Source organism: Muntiacus reevesi, chromosome 20, assembly GCF_963930625.1.
Source record: "Muntiacus reevesi chromosome 20, mMunRee1.1, whole genome shotgun sequence".
NCBI classification, from domain to species: Eukaryota; Metazoa; Chordata; class Mammalia; order Artiodactyla; family Cervidae; genus Muntiacus; species Muntiacus reevesi.
Genome location: NC_089268.1, coordinates 14,755,042 through 14,770,889, shown reverse-complemented (window position 1 = coordinate 14,770,889; position 15,848 = coordinate 14,755,042). Strand labels below are relative to the sequence as shown.

The 15,848-nt window shown below is 43.9% G+C and overlaps 1 protein-coding gene and 1 pseudogene across 1 annotated transcript in view; one reads left to right on the top strand and one right to left on the bottom strand.

Annotated features, from left to right (window-relative positions):
* The first annotated feature begins 6,832 nt into the window (after nt 1-6,832).
* LOC136151416 (peptidyl-prolyl cis-trans isomerase A pseudogene) lies at nt 6,833-7,593 on the top strand (annotated as a pseudogene).
* Nucleotides 7,594-9,008: 1,415 nt separating this feature from the next.
* The window catches only part of DNAH8 (dynein axonemal heavy chain 8), a 315,169-nt gene continuing 308,329 nt past the window's right edge, over nt 9,009-15,848 (bottom strand). The window contains exons 88-89 of the mRNA XM_065912223.1: nt 11,290-11,411; nt 9,009-9,296 (exon numbers count right to left, since the gene is read on the bottom strand). Coding sequence (XP_065768295.1) covers nt 9,009-9,296; nt 11,290-11,411 — 410 coding nt within the window. The remainder of the gene's footprint in view (nt 9,297-11,289; nt 11,412-15,848) is intronic.

Here is a 15,848-nt window from a genome sequence, read left to right as displayed (position 1 = left end):
GAAGAGACAACAGAAAGGGAGAGGATTTACATAGTCAGCAAGGAACACCCGGAAACTGCAAACGACAGATGGGGCTCCTTACCTCCCAGACACGGGTTGAAGTCCTTGATCACCTGTCTGGGGAGCCTGGGGTCCCAGTGACAGAAACACCATGAATCTGTCAGTTGGGACACAAACACCATCTTGAAGAAGTTGTGAAAGTGTCAGGAAATTAGAGGCTGAAGCATTGAATATCTATATGGGATCAAATGAGGATTTTGCCTGGAAATGGAGAGGAGGTGCTTTAATTAATCAGCCCCGGCCTAAGTGAAAATGAGGGGTGGCTTCTGTGGGGAAAGGCAGGGAGCTGCCAGCGAGACACATGTGCGGGGCTCAGAGGAATTTCCATGCTCCTTGATGACACCTGTTCAATTAAAACTGTTTATAAAGAATCAACTGTAACCCTGTCAGCCTGCCACATCCCACACTCCCAACGTGGGTGGTTATACACGCACTGGGAGATGGAGCAGTGTGGGTCCCCGCCCTCCCTGGTGCCTCTTGAGGGGAATGGAACAGATTGGGAGAATCTTCTATAAACCAGCGGCTTCTGAGGAACTGGTATTCATTCAAGGTAGACAAAGATTATTTTCATTTCTTGAGCATGACTCCAAAGTGTTTATATTCATCTCAGAAGGCTATATGTAAATCAAGACTTGAGTGTTCAAAAACATGGTTCTTTTTTGCAGTCAAAGCTAGATGCCAAAAGACTGAAGCAGTGGAGTGGACTTTTTATCCAGGTGCTGAAGGTACAAAAGTCATCTTTCTCTAAGACCAAATACAGCTCTCTTTCAAGGAGTCTTAGAAATTTAAGGCTGTGAGCAAAGTAGTCATGAAGAATGGATGCTTTCAGATTTCAGTTGTTTTGTATTTTGAGGCCTTTTCAATGTCTATCCGGTGGTTCCATTCAGCCCCGGGGGGCTCCTCCAGGCAGGGACCCCCTCTTCTCCAGCCACTTGGGAGGGACAGGAATCACACACCCCCAGGTCTCTTTTCCCACTACTCCAGGCACTGGGAAAGCTCCCTGCATTTCAGGATGTTGGTGGGCATGCAGATGTCAGATATACTCTCACTGAAGTTGTTAAGCTTCTTGGAGGAGACCATAAAGAGGAAGCCAGAGGAAACATGTTCATCATTTGCTTTCAAATCAAAGGAGACGGAGAAAGAGGACGAGAGGAGAAAAGCAAGTGTGTGGAGGCAGAAAGGTAGTCTATGGATGCCGTGCACCACCCGGGTCCCTGCTGGATCCCAGGCTCTCCTCTCCGAGCCACCAGGAGTGTGGGCTGCAAATGATGTCTCTGCCGGGTGCCCTGGTTCCCAGGGCTCGTGTGGGGCCACTTGCAGCACCCTCCCTGTCTTACAGCCCCATGGGGTGGCCGAGGCCTTTGCCGTGACCGCATCGCAGCCCACCTTCTCCCTCTGCCCACTCCTGCCTCCTTCACTCCCAAGGAGTGCTGTTCCCAAGAGATCTCCCCAGGAAATCTACACTCAGATCCCTAGCTCTGAGTCTGTTTCCAGAGAATCTGAAAAGAATCTGAAAATTCTCACAGTGGGAAAAGAAGGAGCAAAATGTTTAGTGTCTGTGATGAGTGGACAATTTTTATCAAATGTACAAAAGGCTCCTAAGCCAATGTTTATACAGCCCTAGATGACCCTGGGTGGTTTCCTTGTCCATTCAATAGGAGGCCTATTTGGGGGATGTATGCTACAGGTCCTAACCCAGAGTGTTGTCCTGTGATATCTTTTTATATCTAAAACAAGATCATTTTTTGAAATCTTGAAAAAAAAAAAAAAAAAGGAGATTCTATTAGGCACCTAGGTTTAAGTCACCAAGCTATTTTAACTGTGAGTGGCTTTTTGGCTAAAATGGAAAGGATCTCCATAGTCCTTCTGCCTTTTATTTTTTTCATTTAGGATAGTGAATTTTCTTCTATACTTTTGCTCTCCTTTATCCTTTGCTGAAATGTGTTCTTTAAAATACCATCCTAGTTTCTTTTTCTTCTTCTGCATGTGGACAAGGAAGCCACCCTATAGGGGGCCTGGGTCCTAGGACCAGACTGCTAGTCTTCTCACTTAAGAGTCTAGAGCTAATTCCTTCACCTCCTTCCTGTTAACAATACACCTGCTGGTCTAGAATGTTCAGGAAAGCCCAGAAAAAACATGTTAAATGAACCAACTAATTCCTTTCAAAATTCTTGAATTTTAAATGTACAATTTGCTTGCACACCATACAAGTGCTGCTATTTTAAAATTCATTATTTATTAAAATATTTCATTATTTATTAAAATGAAATAGTGTTTGGCTGTGCTAGGTCTTAGTTACTGTGAGGGCTTTTCTATAGTTGCAGCAAGCAGGGGCCACTCTCTCCTGTGGTGCACAAGCCTCCATTACGGTGGCTTTTTTGGTTGTGGAGCACGGGCTCCGGAGAGGACGGGCTCCGGAGTGCACGGGCTTCAGTAGTTGTTGCACGCGGGCTCAGTTGTGACTCTTGGGCTCTAGAGCACAGGCTCAGTAGCGGTGGTGCACGGGCTAGGTTGCTCCATGGCTTGTGGAATCTTCCCGGATCAGGACCGAACCCATGTCTCCTGCATTAGCAGGCAGATTCTTTACCACTGAGCTGCCAGGGACGCCCCCAAATGCTGATGTTTGCCTAATAGTCTCTCTTTCTATCCAGACAACAAAAGCGACTCAAATGAACAAGTCAGAGAAACACAGATGTACTATTTTCTACACACAGTTATGAATTTTATCTCAATAGACTCTGGCTTAAAAAAAGAATCCAACACTGCCTTGCTAAGTTCATCAGACTGGGTCCAAATCTCAGCTCTGTCAGTTACCAGCTGGGAGAACTTGGGGAAATTATTTAGCTTCTCTGGGCCTCAGTCTCCTCCTCTGTGAAATGGTGATAATGCTATCAGACTTCATAGGGTTGTTATAATGGTTACATAAGCTAATTCATGTCAAAGGCACACAGTAACATGGTGTTATTAAGTCACAGACCTCATCGTGAGCAACAGTGAGCACACAGATCTTTGAGTCTTTTTTCAGAGACCCTGGCAGTTATTTATAAGCACTTGGCTAGAAAAGAGATCTTTTCCTCAGACTGTAATGACAGAAGAAACATCCAACTAGACTCTCCAGGCTATAAACTGCTATATTTTTCTTTTTTTCCATTATGGTTTATTACAGAATATTGAACATAGTTTCCTGTGCTATACAGAAGGACTTTGTTGTTTATCATACATTCCACATATAATAGCTTGCACACGCTGATCAAAGATTCCCACTCCAACCTTCCCACATGTGTCTCCCCACTGGCAACCACAAATCTGTTCCCTGTGTCTGTGACTCTGCTTCTGTTTCGTAGATAAGTTCATCTGGGTCATATTTTAGATTCCACATGTAAGTGACATCACATGGTACTTTCCTCTTTCTGACTTACTTCACTTAGCATGATAGCCTCTAGCTGCATCCATGTTGTTACAGATGACATTACTTGGTTCTTTTTTACGACTGAGTAATATTCCATTGTATATATGCACCACATCCTCTTTATCCATCCACCTGCCGATGGATGTTTAAACTGCTATATCTATTTCTGCTCACCATTCATCTCATCAGCTTAGTTTCCGAATGCCCCAATTTGGACTCCATAGCATCTTTCACATGACCTGTTTTACTGCCTTTCTAATGGTCTTCTCTCTCAGTCCAGCGCTCACTTTACCTTGTCGGGTGTAGAGCAGTAGCCTCCCCACGGACCCACTCACTTCCAATCCTGTGGTTCCCCACTGCCCTTCTGTCATATTCCCAACACCCCCCCTACAACACGACCTCCTTCCCCATCATTTGTCTACACTTGTCAGTCACACTGGGTCACGTGCTGTTCTCTCCTTCTGCATTCACTCAACACTTGCTGGGGTGCCCCAAAGCCAGACTCTGCTTTCAATATGCCTGGGACATAATGAGGAGACATACATACATGTTATTAATTCCTAGCGTGAAAATTGCTACATTCAGCTGCAATCCAAGTGCAGAAAGAGCAATAAATCCTACCTGGGGGAGTGCAAGGGGTCATGAAAGTCCTCACAAAACATGAAGAAAGGATCAAGTGGTTCTGGGAGAACTTTTCTTTGCAGCTTTATTGAGGTGTAACTGAAATACAATAAACTGAACACATTCAAAGACTACAATTTGGCAAATTTTAACATGCGTGAAAACACCACAGTCAAGAGAATCAACACATCTGTCACCCCTGAAGTTTTCCTCCTGCTACTTTGCATCTTCCTCTCCTTGCCTGTCCCCCAGCTCCTCACCGCAGATAACCACTGATCTGTTATAGCTATCAATTAGTTTATTTTTTTCTAGAATTTTGTATATAAATGGAACTATATGTTATACATCTTTTGCCTGTTTTTTTTTCACTCAGCATAATTATTCTGAAGTTCATCCAAGTCTGTTCATTAATAGCTTGTTTCGTGTTATTCCATAGAATGGGTGTGCCATAGTTGGTTTATCCATCCAGTTGTGGTTGGAATCGAGTTGTTTCCAGTTGTAGGCTATACAAATGAAGTTCCTATGAACATTCATGGGTGAGCCTTTGTAGTCACAATGCTTTTATTCTGCTTGGGTAAATGTTTAGGAGTGGAACACCTGGATCATATATTCAACTGTTAAGAAACCATCCACTTGTTTTCCAAAGTGGTTGTACTATTTTATTACTACATTGCCTCTAGCAATATATGAAAGTTCCAGCTGTTCTATATGGGAAAGTTTTCCTTGATAAGAGAAACAACACGAGGATGAAAATATTTCATGTTCCCTCAACACAAAATAGTCCTAATAGCAGAACGAATTGAGAAAGTTGAGTGATAAGGTCGGGGACAGACAGAAATTTTACTTTAGGCCAGCTCAGGGAGGGCTTTGGTATTTTGAGTATATGTTGCAGAAGATGGAAATGTTTCAAAGGCTCTTAAGGAGGATTTTACACAGTCTGGTCTCTGTCTCTGGACATTCCATGTGGTTTCCCATCTTTATACTGTTTTTTTCCTCACACCGTTCCCTTCCTTAGAATGCATCCATCTACTATCTTGGCACCATCTATGACCAAGACCCAACTGAAATGCTACCTTGTCTTCAAGTTCATCCCTCACCCTGAGTTTAACCATTTCTCTGTACTTCACCCATGGTCCTGAGTCACATTCACAATACTGGTGAGTCCCGTATTCACCTGAGGTCTTTGATGAAAGAGAGTGGAGCCTGTTCATGCAACATCACCCTTAAGACCAGTTCCTTTCACAATATATCTTGAGACACTTCTCTTTCAGTCTTATTTTTATGCAAAGTCCAAACTAAAAGAACATTTTAAATCAACAAAGGCATAAATCCTGTGGCACATTCTGCTGAGACCAAAATGAGACCATGTGGACAGACTCTAAGGAGGAACCAAAAATACTTTTTCTCTCTTCCGGCTTCAGTCGGCTTAACCATCTAGTCCTGGGTCCTCTGCTCTTTTATGCTCACCAGGTCTCCCTCACTCAAGTGTGGCAAATTATGTAATTAGCAAAAGAGCAACAATTTTTCTGAGAAAATGGTTATGTGCTTAGTCAAGTTCAATGGCTCAAAACATCTAAGGAAAGCATTAAGCAAGCCCAGAGAAGGCAAGCTGACCTGGACCCCAGCCAGCTCTGTACAATAGGGAGAGTGGAGGGGTGCCCCCCACGAGGAAGACTAGTTTTGGGGGCACCAATTGGAAGCCAGGTGTACGTTCCTGAGGAAGCCTCAGCACCCATCTCTCTCTCCTCAGGGTTGACACAGAACAAAATAATCTGCAACAGTGGAGAATTCCCCGGAAATGCTATGTGTGTGGCTTTAAACAGTCTGATCCATGATCTTTGCTAGATTCATACCCTTCTCATCTCTTTCCCAAATTTTTCATAGGACATTCATGTCATTAGCAAACACTGGACTGGGACGTCCCTAGTGGTCCAGAGGTAAAGAACCCGCCTTAAGGGCTTCCCTGATGGCTCAGTGGTAATCTGCCTGCAATGCAGGAGATGCAGGTTTGATCCCTGACCCAGGAAGATACCACATGGGAGCAACTAAGCCAGTGCGCCTTAGAGCCCGATCTCAGCAACAAGAGGGCCCAGGGCAGTGAGAAGCCCAAGCACTGCAACTAGAGAAAAGCCCACACAGCAGCGAAGACCCAGCATGGCCAAAATAACTAACTAACTAGAATGAACCCTGCAGCGCGGGGGGCGCAGGTTTGATCCCTGGCGGGTGAGCTAAGGTCCCGCATACAGAGGAGCAAATAGACCCGTGTGCTGTGACTACCGCGCCCATGAGCCCAGCAACAGACCCCACACGACGCAAGGAAGGCTCCGTGTGCTACAGCTAAGATCCAAAACTGCCAGATAAACAAATAAATGTGTATATATTTTTAAAAAGAAAAGAAAACATTGGATCTAATTGTTATTCTCTGAAAACACACCATGACATCCAGGGGGGTAGACAATGCGATTTGCTTCAATAATTTTGGCAACTGAATAGGAATATGAATAAAATGTGCATTATCTGGGAACCTGTAGTTCGGTTTGCTTACACAGCAAACTGCAGTTTGTAACGTGTTTTGCTCCCGCTCTGCTCACCCAGACAGAGTGGTTGCTTCCAGAGGCTAGCTTCTGTTCAGGTCAGTCTTTCCAGAGGATGCTATCTTTTTAGTGTGACTACAGGCTGAGGGAAGAGCCAAAACACTTGGAGCTCACTTACTTGATTTTTTCAAAAACAGTCCTGGCCTTGCAGACGCCGCCACCCCGGAGCCTTCCTTGCTGTCTAGCCATGGTCAACCCCACCGTGTTCTTTGACATTGCTGTCGACGGCGAGCCCTTGGGCCACGTCTCTTTTGAGCTGTTTGCAGACAAAGTTCCAAAGACGGCAGAAAACTTTCGTGCTCTGAGCACTGGGGAGAAAGGATTTGGTTATAAAGGTTCCTGCTTTCACAGAATAACTCCAGGATTTATGTGCCAGGGTGGTGACTTCACACGCCATAATGGTACTGGTGGCAAGTCCATCTATGGTGAGAAATTTGATGATGAGAATTTCATCCTGAAGCATACAGGTCCTGGCATCTTGTCCATGGCAAATGCTGGCCCCAACACAAACTTGTTTGTTCCCAGTTTTTCATCTGCACCGCCAAGACTGAATGGTTGAATGGCAAGCATGTGGTCTTTGGCAAGGTGAAAGAGGGCATGAATATTGTGGAAGCCATGGAGCGCTTTGGGTCCAGGAATGGCAAGACTAGCAAGAAGATCACCATTGCTGACTGTGGACAAATCTAATAAATTTGACTTGTGTTTTACTTAACCACCAGACCATTCCTTCTGTAGCCCAGGAGAGCACCCCTTCACCCCCATCTGCTTGAAATATCCCATAATCTTTGTGCTCTTGCTACAGTTCGTTGGGTTCCATATTTTCCTTTTCCCCCTCCAAGTTTAGCTGGATTGCAAAGTTAAATTTATGATTATGAAATAAAAACTAAACAATTAAAAAAAAAAAAAAAACGGTCCTAGAAAGTGCTATGGCTTTGACATTGAATCAGGATCAAGAGCACACCAGAGGCCATGGCTAGAATACATTGCACCCTATAATGCATTTTTTACCATTTAAAAGTACACAAGACCAAGGGTCTCTAGCCTTTTTGGCACCAGGGGCTAGTTTCGTGAAAGACAATTTTTCTACAGATGGAGGGTGGGATGGTTTAGGGATGATTCAAGCACATTAATTTATGTGTACTTCATTCCTCTAATTATTACATCAGTTCCACTTCAGGTCATCAGGCATTAGATCCCCAGAGGTTGGGGACCCCTGCTCTAGACTATGGTGGAATTTCTTCTGGGTACCTCTCCAGACACCTTACTTGGGCTCTTGCTTGGCCATCTCTGATCAGAGTGACACAGGGATGAGAGCAGAGCAAGGCAGCCTGAAACATCCCCCTCCTTCAGAACAGACAGAGGGGAGGAAGCGTGAGGATTTAGCTGGGGGCAGGCAAGAGGATTCTAGATGGGAAGACCATAGAGACACTTCTTCATTAGCCAGAAGCTGCCTGAACATTCAATATGAGACCCCATCTGTTTTGTTAAATTGACAATTTCCTTTAGCAGGAAATAAAGGTTCATATCGAGTTTCAGACTAGCTATGGAGTAAGAAATAGCTCCACTTTTTAAAGACTTTGCTGTTTAAGGCATTCAGCATGTAACCTAATTTCATTTGATGGAGTTTGTTTTTTCCTTCTCCATTTGCTGCCTAGAAATGTGTGCTTCATTATCTCCTGTGGAGTTGGAGTTGGGAGAGGAGAGCTAGAGACTCAGAGATTTCTGGGCCTCAAAAGCACTTAAAAATAATACTGAATAAAATTAAATTGCAAGGGCAGCCATCCCAGTGGATTTTCTGTCTCAAATATTTCACACCACCAGCTATAAGTCCCAAGGGGGTACTGACTGGACCCCTCCAATTCCCATTTCACAAACACGGAGAGAAGACCAAATGCAAACAACAAGCAAAAGATAATATATTTGCATAAACTCAGGCTTGGGTTGATGTTATTCAAAGGAAAGGTGGGTTTTATTTGAGAGAGACGATTGCATCTACTAGACTTTTTTTGGGGGTGCAACAAATTAATACTTTTAGTTTTTAAAAATTTAAATCTTCCAAAGTATTCAAACATGAAAGTAGGACTTTACCTAAAAAATAATTATAAATGGAATATGACTGCCTGGAATAAAAAAAAATACTTTTGAATCGTCTTTCAAAATATTGATATGAGGGAAAACATACACAAACAAGGGATTGTAAGATATCAACTTTTTAATTTAGAAAGAGTAATCAAGCAATCACCAGGGAGAAAGACATGCCTCCCCGAGTCTCTCCACAGCACTGACTGCCCGTGGCCCCAGGGCCTCAGCAGGTGGAAAGGAACTTACTTGATGTCACACAGAAGGGCCACGCCTCTCAGGATCCAGTGATCGGGGGACAGGACTGTTCGCAAATACACCACAGTGATGAAGGTCAAGTCAGTCCGCCGGGGCTTCTTGTAAATGGGACACACGTACAGCTTGGGGTCCTTGGGCGCCGTGGAATTGATGGCAAAGATGTGCAACACGGGCAGCTGTGTGAAGAGCACCTTGGGCGTGGATTCCGTGAGCTTCCCATTCCGCCTGTCCCAGGCTGCTCCATCCATGTACAGCCCATAAATGTATACGCCTTCCTGGAAGAGCCAAGCAGAAGATACCAGGAAGTTTTAAAAAGTTAACTGTTGTGAGGTGGACACCCAATGCCATAATGAAGGTCATCAGTTTGGAAAGAGAATGCACAGCAATCTTAAAACGCTACCCAAAGAAGAAAACACCAGAGGATGCATTCCTTGGTGAAATATTGAGCCCACCATTCCTCGGCAGCATAGCTGGAGGCTATGGGCTTCCCTGGTAGCTCAGCTGGTAAAGAATCCGCCTGCACATGCAGCAGATCCCAGTTCAATTCCTGGATTGGGAAGATCCTCTGGAGGAGGGTACGGCAACCCACTCCAGTATTCGTGCCTGGAGAATCCCATGGACAGAGGAGCCTGGCGGGCTACAGTCCATGGGGCTGCAAGGAGTCAGACACGACTGAGTGACTAAGCACATGAGCGCTACGGAAATGCTTCTGTCACTGGGGATTCGAGCCTGGGGGTGACCGGCCTGGGACCAAAGACTCAGCCAGCAGCGCCAGATTGCCTCTGCTGCAAATGAAGTCTCTGACGGGGGTGTTCTGAGTTGGTGCGAGGTCCTGCGGGAGCACCCAGGACAGGATTCAGAGCTGGGTGCCACTCGGGATCTCAACCTGCACTGAGCAAGCCAACAGGCCATTCTAACTTCATCTGAGCGCTCCCAGAGGTCAGACATGCAGAGCAACAGCAGAAGTGATGGGCGGGGGGTGGAGAATGGGTCCCAGAGTGGCTGACCTCAGCCTGTGTCTGTCTTTCACACAGTAGGACTTACCCTTGAGGGCCTCACCAGTAAGCCAAGAGGCAACACACACACACACACACAGAACAAAGTGTAAAAGACATGACCTGAACACCAGCACACGCTCGTTAGAGGGGCCGCCCTGTGAAGGGCACTGAGGCCAAGCGCGGTGACTGCGAGTGAAGGTCACTGAGCTTGCAGCGCCCGGGGAGGCCTGTGGAGGAAAGGGTCTTGGAGCGTGCGCTGCGCCTGCAGACACAGAGGAGACAGGGTGGGCGGCAAGAGAGGCAGGATGGTCAGGACAGTCCACGCATTTTATTGAGCAGCAGGTTCAATGGTTATAAAATAAGTTAGGGCTTAACGGTGGAAGACTGTCGATACCAGACTGAAGAGCTTGAACTTTATCTTGCAGGCACTGGGGAGCCATAGAACATACGCTCAGTAAGAAAAAAGTCTAAAGGGAATCACGGGGGAGACTCCAACAATCACGTAAGCTCATAAGATACACTTATGTAGGAAATGGTGACCATTTTTCCATTTCCAGTGAGGACTGGGTAAGAGAAAGGAAATCTATATTATAATAAAAGAGAGGGAGGTTAGCTGCAAAGTGTTTTCTAAAATCCCCCGTGTGGGCTAAGAGTATAAGAACCATACCACGTGAACCAAAATCTGAAGTACATGATTTGACAGTAAAACCATGGGCCATCCCAGAATATTAGCACATATGATACCATCATTAAGTCAGTGGTGTGGTGTGGTGTGGTGTGGTGTGTGCACCAGGTCCGACTCTTTGTGACACCATGGATGATAGCCCGCCAAGCTCTTCTGTCCATGAAATTTTCCAGGCAAGTTGTCCTTCCACCCAGGGTCCTGCAGCTAAGAAGGGACATGGCTGGAACTGGCCCCAGAGCTCAGGGCTGCCAGTCCTGTCAGTCTCTACTGCCCTTAACCCTCATTAATTCTGTGAGTACCCCACAGCAGTGGATGGAGATGTGCAGAAAGTCCTTTTGAGCACACACAAATGTAAACTTGTAATTACAAAGAATGCAGTTTGGGCACTTCCTGGTGTTTATCATTCATTCCCACTCTGACAAATGCAGGAGGAGTTGGCATTGAGGTGTCCTGGTTACAACCAAGGAAACCCTCACTGCAAAGCCAGAGGACCTGACGGAGATGCTCACAGGTCCAGGTTCAGCAGAACTTGAACTTGGAGCCCCAGCTCCAGAAACGTCCCTGCTCCTGCCCAGCAGCACCTACCACAGGGGGCGATGTGACCTCCTCCTTGGTCTGCCGCAGAACTTCGTTGTGGATGGTCACGGAGTCCAGGGCCCAGCCTTTGTGGGCACGGGTCACTTCTTGCCTCATTGCGGTCAGGAAGCCTTAGAAAAGGAGAAAGAAATGATGGTGATGCCTTGGTGCAGACTACTCTAGTAACAAGAGGGGGAGTTGTGTAGTTAGCTGCTTATCCATCTCCAGATGTGTGCCCATCCGAGAGGAGCTGAGATCAAACCTCAGAAGGGATGTTTCTCTCAATGTTTTGTTTCAATCAACTAAATACGTCTTGCCAGCAGACAGCCGGAAAACAGCACCGTCTCTGCCTCAGACAAGGTCGCGGTTTGAAATTCCCCTGGGATTTCAACTACTCTAGTCTTCTGAGGGCTGTAACCCAGTGTTAGCTTGTAGTCTCTGTTTGAAAATCCAGTATCAAGGAAAAATAGTGGAATGGTAAAATATTCTGAGAACAGCATTCCAATTAAAACTGGAATCAAACCATTATCAAGCGTCTATTTGCTCTAATGGAATAATTTCATTTAGTCTAGGAAATAAGGCGTAATGCCAAAATAGAAAGCCTGACTTTCAATTTGATCAAACAAAGCAATCACACCGGAAAGGAATGCTCCATGTTTTAATGAGCATAATACAGTTATTTTAAGACAATACATGGTTCTGTATATTGTGGCCTTTCTTTAAACGTAATATTTGCAAATCATTGCCATGCAATTCAATTAGAGAAGTCTATCTTGGAGAGTAGCATTTGATGTTTAAAAACTATACCTTAAACTTCAAAATGGACTTCAAAATCTTAGGATACTTTACCTGTGACCTATATATTACATTTTGGCCTCCATGCTAATATTGGAAATCATGAGGCCCTTTATTCACAATCACAAATACATTTTGGAAGTATGTGTCCCTATTACTCCTAGATTCATGAACTGTGAGAACTTTAATACACAAACCAACATGAAAGTGGTAATATTTTATCAGGTTTGAATGGGAGTGGAAAGAAGAGGGAAAGTTACAAGGCATAAAGGCAGGCAGTGAGTTAACACCTGTTAGAATTAGAAAGAAAGAATAGGAACTCCCCTGGTGGTTCAGTGGCTAAGACTCTGTGCTTTCAATGCAAGGGACCCAGGTTCAATCCCTCATCAGAGAACTAGATCCCACATGCCACAGCTAGGAGTTCACATGCTGCAACTAGAGATCTTGCATGCAACAATGATGTGGCACAGTCAAATGAATAAGTTTTTTTTTTTTTTAATAAGTAAAGTAGGACTCTAGTTTGCTTAATGAACAAGTCAAGTTCTCTCCATTCTCAAGTCCCTCCCTCATTATTGTTAGACACTTGGGGAGGCCCTCATTCATTCATTCATTCCTAAGTCTCTTAGAACTGGCCACCATATACCAGGTATGCTAGAGGTGAGAGTCCCACATGATGAAGAGGCCATCCACGGACCCTGCATTCAAGGAGCTCAGTCTACACGGAAAGTGGACGGAAGCAGGATATACACCTGGATGTCATTGTAAGTAAAGAGGCGAGAATAGAGTGGACCACTCAAGAAGACAGCTCAGGGAAGGCTGAATTGAGAAGATGAAGTCAAAGACTAGTCTTGAAAGTAAGAGTTTTCCAGATGGGATAATTCCAGTTAAGGGAACAGCATGTGCAAAGGCATGGAAGTCTAGGCCTACAGGTGAGGCAATAATGGCAGATGAGGCTAGAACAAAGGCAGAGGCAGCGTTTTGCAGGGTCAGACTTCGGACCTGGTGACTTTGTGAATGGTGGGGAGCCACTGATTATTTGAAGTAGGCAAGTAATTTAGTTGTATTTGCATCTTATAAAGTTTACTCAGAAGTCTCACTAAAAGCAGGATTTAGGAAACTCAAGAACCCCTGCATTAATTCAAAAGAAAAGTTGGTCAATCAACCAGAGGACCTAATTGAAGATCTTTTTTTTTTTTTTTTTAGGTCCACTGGGAGGCATGTGGAACTTCCCTGACCAGGGATCGAACCCATGCCCTTTGTAGTGGAAATGTATAATCATAACCACTGGACCACCAGAGAAGTCCTATAAGTAATTCTTCCAAAGTTAAAGTTTCATGAAACTAAGAGTGCCTAGTAGGAAAGGGTGGTTTTATGATGCAAAGTGTTAAATACAGGGAGTAGGAAACATGGTAGACGTTTGCCTGGCAGCAATTTCTGGTCAAGACCCATCTGTAGTCTACATGTGGAGTCACTTGAGATGATCTGATCAAGTAGGTGAGTACATCAACTTCCACTTTAAATACTGGGGATCCCATTTTTTTTTAATAGTCAGTATGTCGTGTGTTTGGTAGTCAGGTATATGCCATGCCATGATAACTTGTTTTAGATGTGTCCAGCTCTGCAACCCTATGGACTATAGCCCTCCAGGCTCCTCTGTCCGTGGGATTCTCCAGGCAAGAATACTGGAGTGGGTTGCCATGTCATCCTCCAGGGATCTTCCTGATCCAGGGATTAAACCCGGGTCTTCTGTTTCCTGTGTTGGCAAGCAGGTTCTTTATCACTTGCACCACCTGGGAAGCCCAGTCAGGTATATATGACACTAATAAAATCCAATCCTCCATTCTAAGTGACTCCATGAAAATGTCATTTTCATCACTCAACTTTAAGCTTGCATCCAAGTAGAATACTCAGAATTAAATTGACCCTATTTTATGATATTTTAAAATTCATCATTGATCTATGAATCTACAAAGTCATAATGCATAAGGCATGAATAATGATTGTAACTATCCATCTGCACTAGTTGAAAAACTGGATTTTTCTATAACATTTTAAGTTCCAAATTGCAAATTTGACTTCACTTGCTATGGCACTCAGAACAACGTAGTAGATGCCATGTGAGGGGGTGAGAGAGATTCTCTTATGTAACACACCCAAGACAAGGACTTCAGTTGATGGTGGAGTGTTCTGAAAAAATTCTAGTATGGTTAAGGAGATATCACCTTCTCTCATCTCCCTGCTGGGGAATATGCATGGTGTTGTCTGGCTGACTTCAACAGTAAGCCTCCTAATGTTTAGGAAGCACTCTTAGTATACCAGGAGATGAAATCTAGAATGCATATTACCTTCAGTTATTAAGAAAGGAAAATGTTCAATAAATAATTTGAGGCCTGAGAGCAGAGGGTAGGAAACCATTCCATGGCTCATTCCCACTCAGAACATGGAGAAGATACATATTTTTTTTTTCAGGTTTTGATAGCTTTTTTTTTTGGCCTCCTAAAAAGAAGAACATGATCTTGCAGAATTCAAACTGAATTGCAAATCCACTGAATTGCTCTTTATCGAATTTTAAAAATGAATGACCATCTTTCTTATAGACTGATATCAAGTCTAATGAAATCAAAATCTCTTGTTTTCTGAAACCTATATAATTTTAAAAGACTATTGATATATTTTTCTTTATAAAAGCTTGAGAAGTAGTACTTTTGTCTTGACACTAATTTAATTTTAATAATTCTTAAGCCAAATTTCAATCATCAGTGGTGGGAAAAGTGATTCAGGCATTCATGTGTTTGACTCAGAAGTGAGAAACAAAAAGTTGGGGAAAGTCCTCAACAAAAATAATCTATTTTTCATGAGATTTAACCACCCATGCAAAAATGAGTGGTTTAACCATTCAAACATATGAGTGTCATGCAGGCTAACTGAGGTGCTTTAAATTTTCTTTGCCCTTCTAACTCATATAGCATAACGAATTCCTAAAACACTTGTCAAGCTTGTTCTTTTGCAAAATGTACTTTTAAGGTTGAATTATACTCTGGAACTCAGGTCTAAAGTAACACTTATCTGAATTCCTGTAATAGTCATGACCTAACATTTCAGCAAACAAACTACTGTTGTTTGACCTGTGCAATTAGCTGGCTTGAAGAAAGCTGTAGAAGGCTTTTGGTATCAATTCAAACAAGGTCTTGGAAGTGACAGAATAAATAACTAATCAGGAATGCTATTGTTGTTGTTCAGTCACTAAGTCGTGTCCAATTCTTTGCAACCCCAAGGACTGCAGCATGCCAAGCTCCTCTGTTCTCTACTATCTCCCAGAGTTTGCTTAGATTCATGTCCATTGAGTTGGTAATATTATCTAAGCTCTGCTCCTTCTCCTTTAGCTTTCAATCTTTCCAGCATCAGGGTCATTTCCAATGAGTCGGCTCTTTGCATCATGTGACCAAAGTATTAGAGCATCAGCTTCAGCATAATCCTTTCAATGGTCTCCTGGCTGTCCAAGGGACTCTCAAGAGTCTTCTCCAACACCACAGTTCAATTCTTCTGCTTTCTTTATAGTCCAACTCTCACATCCATACATGACGACTGGAAAAACCATAGCTCTGACTATACAGATCTTTGTCATCAGAATGATATCTCTGCTTTCTATCTCTGCTTTTCTGTCTAGGTTTATCATGTCTTTGCTCCTATCAAGGAACAAGTGTCTTTTAATTTCATGGCTTGCAGTCACCATCCATAGTGATTCTGGAGCCCAAGAAAACAAAATCTGTTAC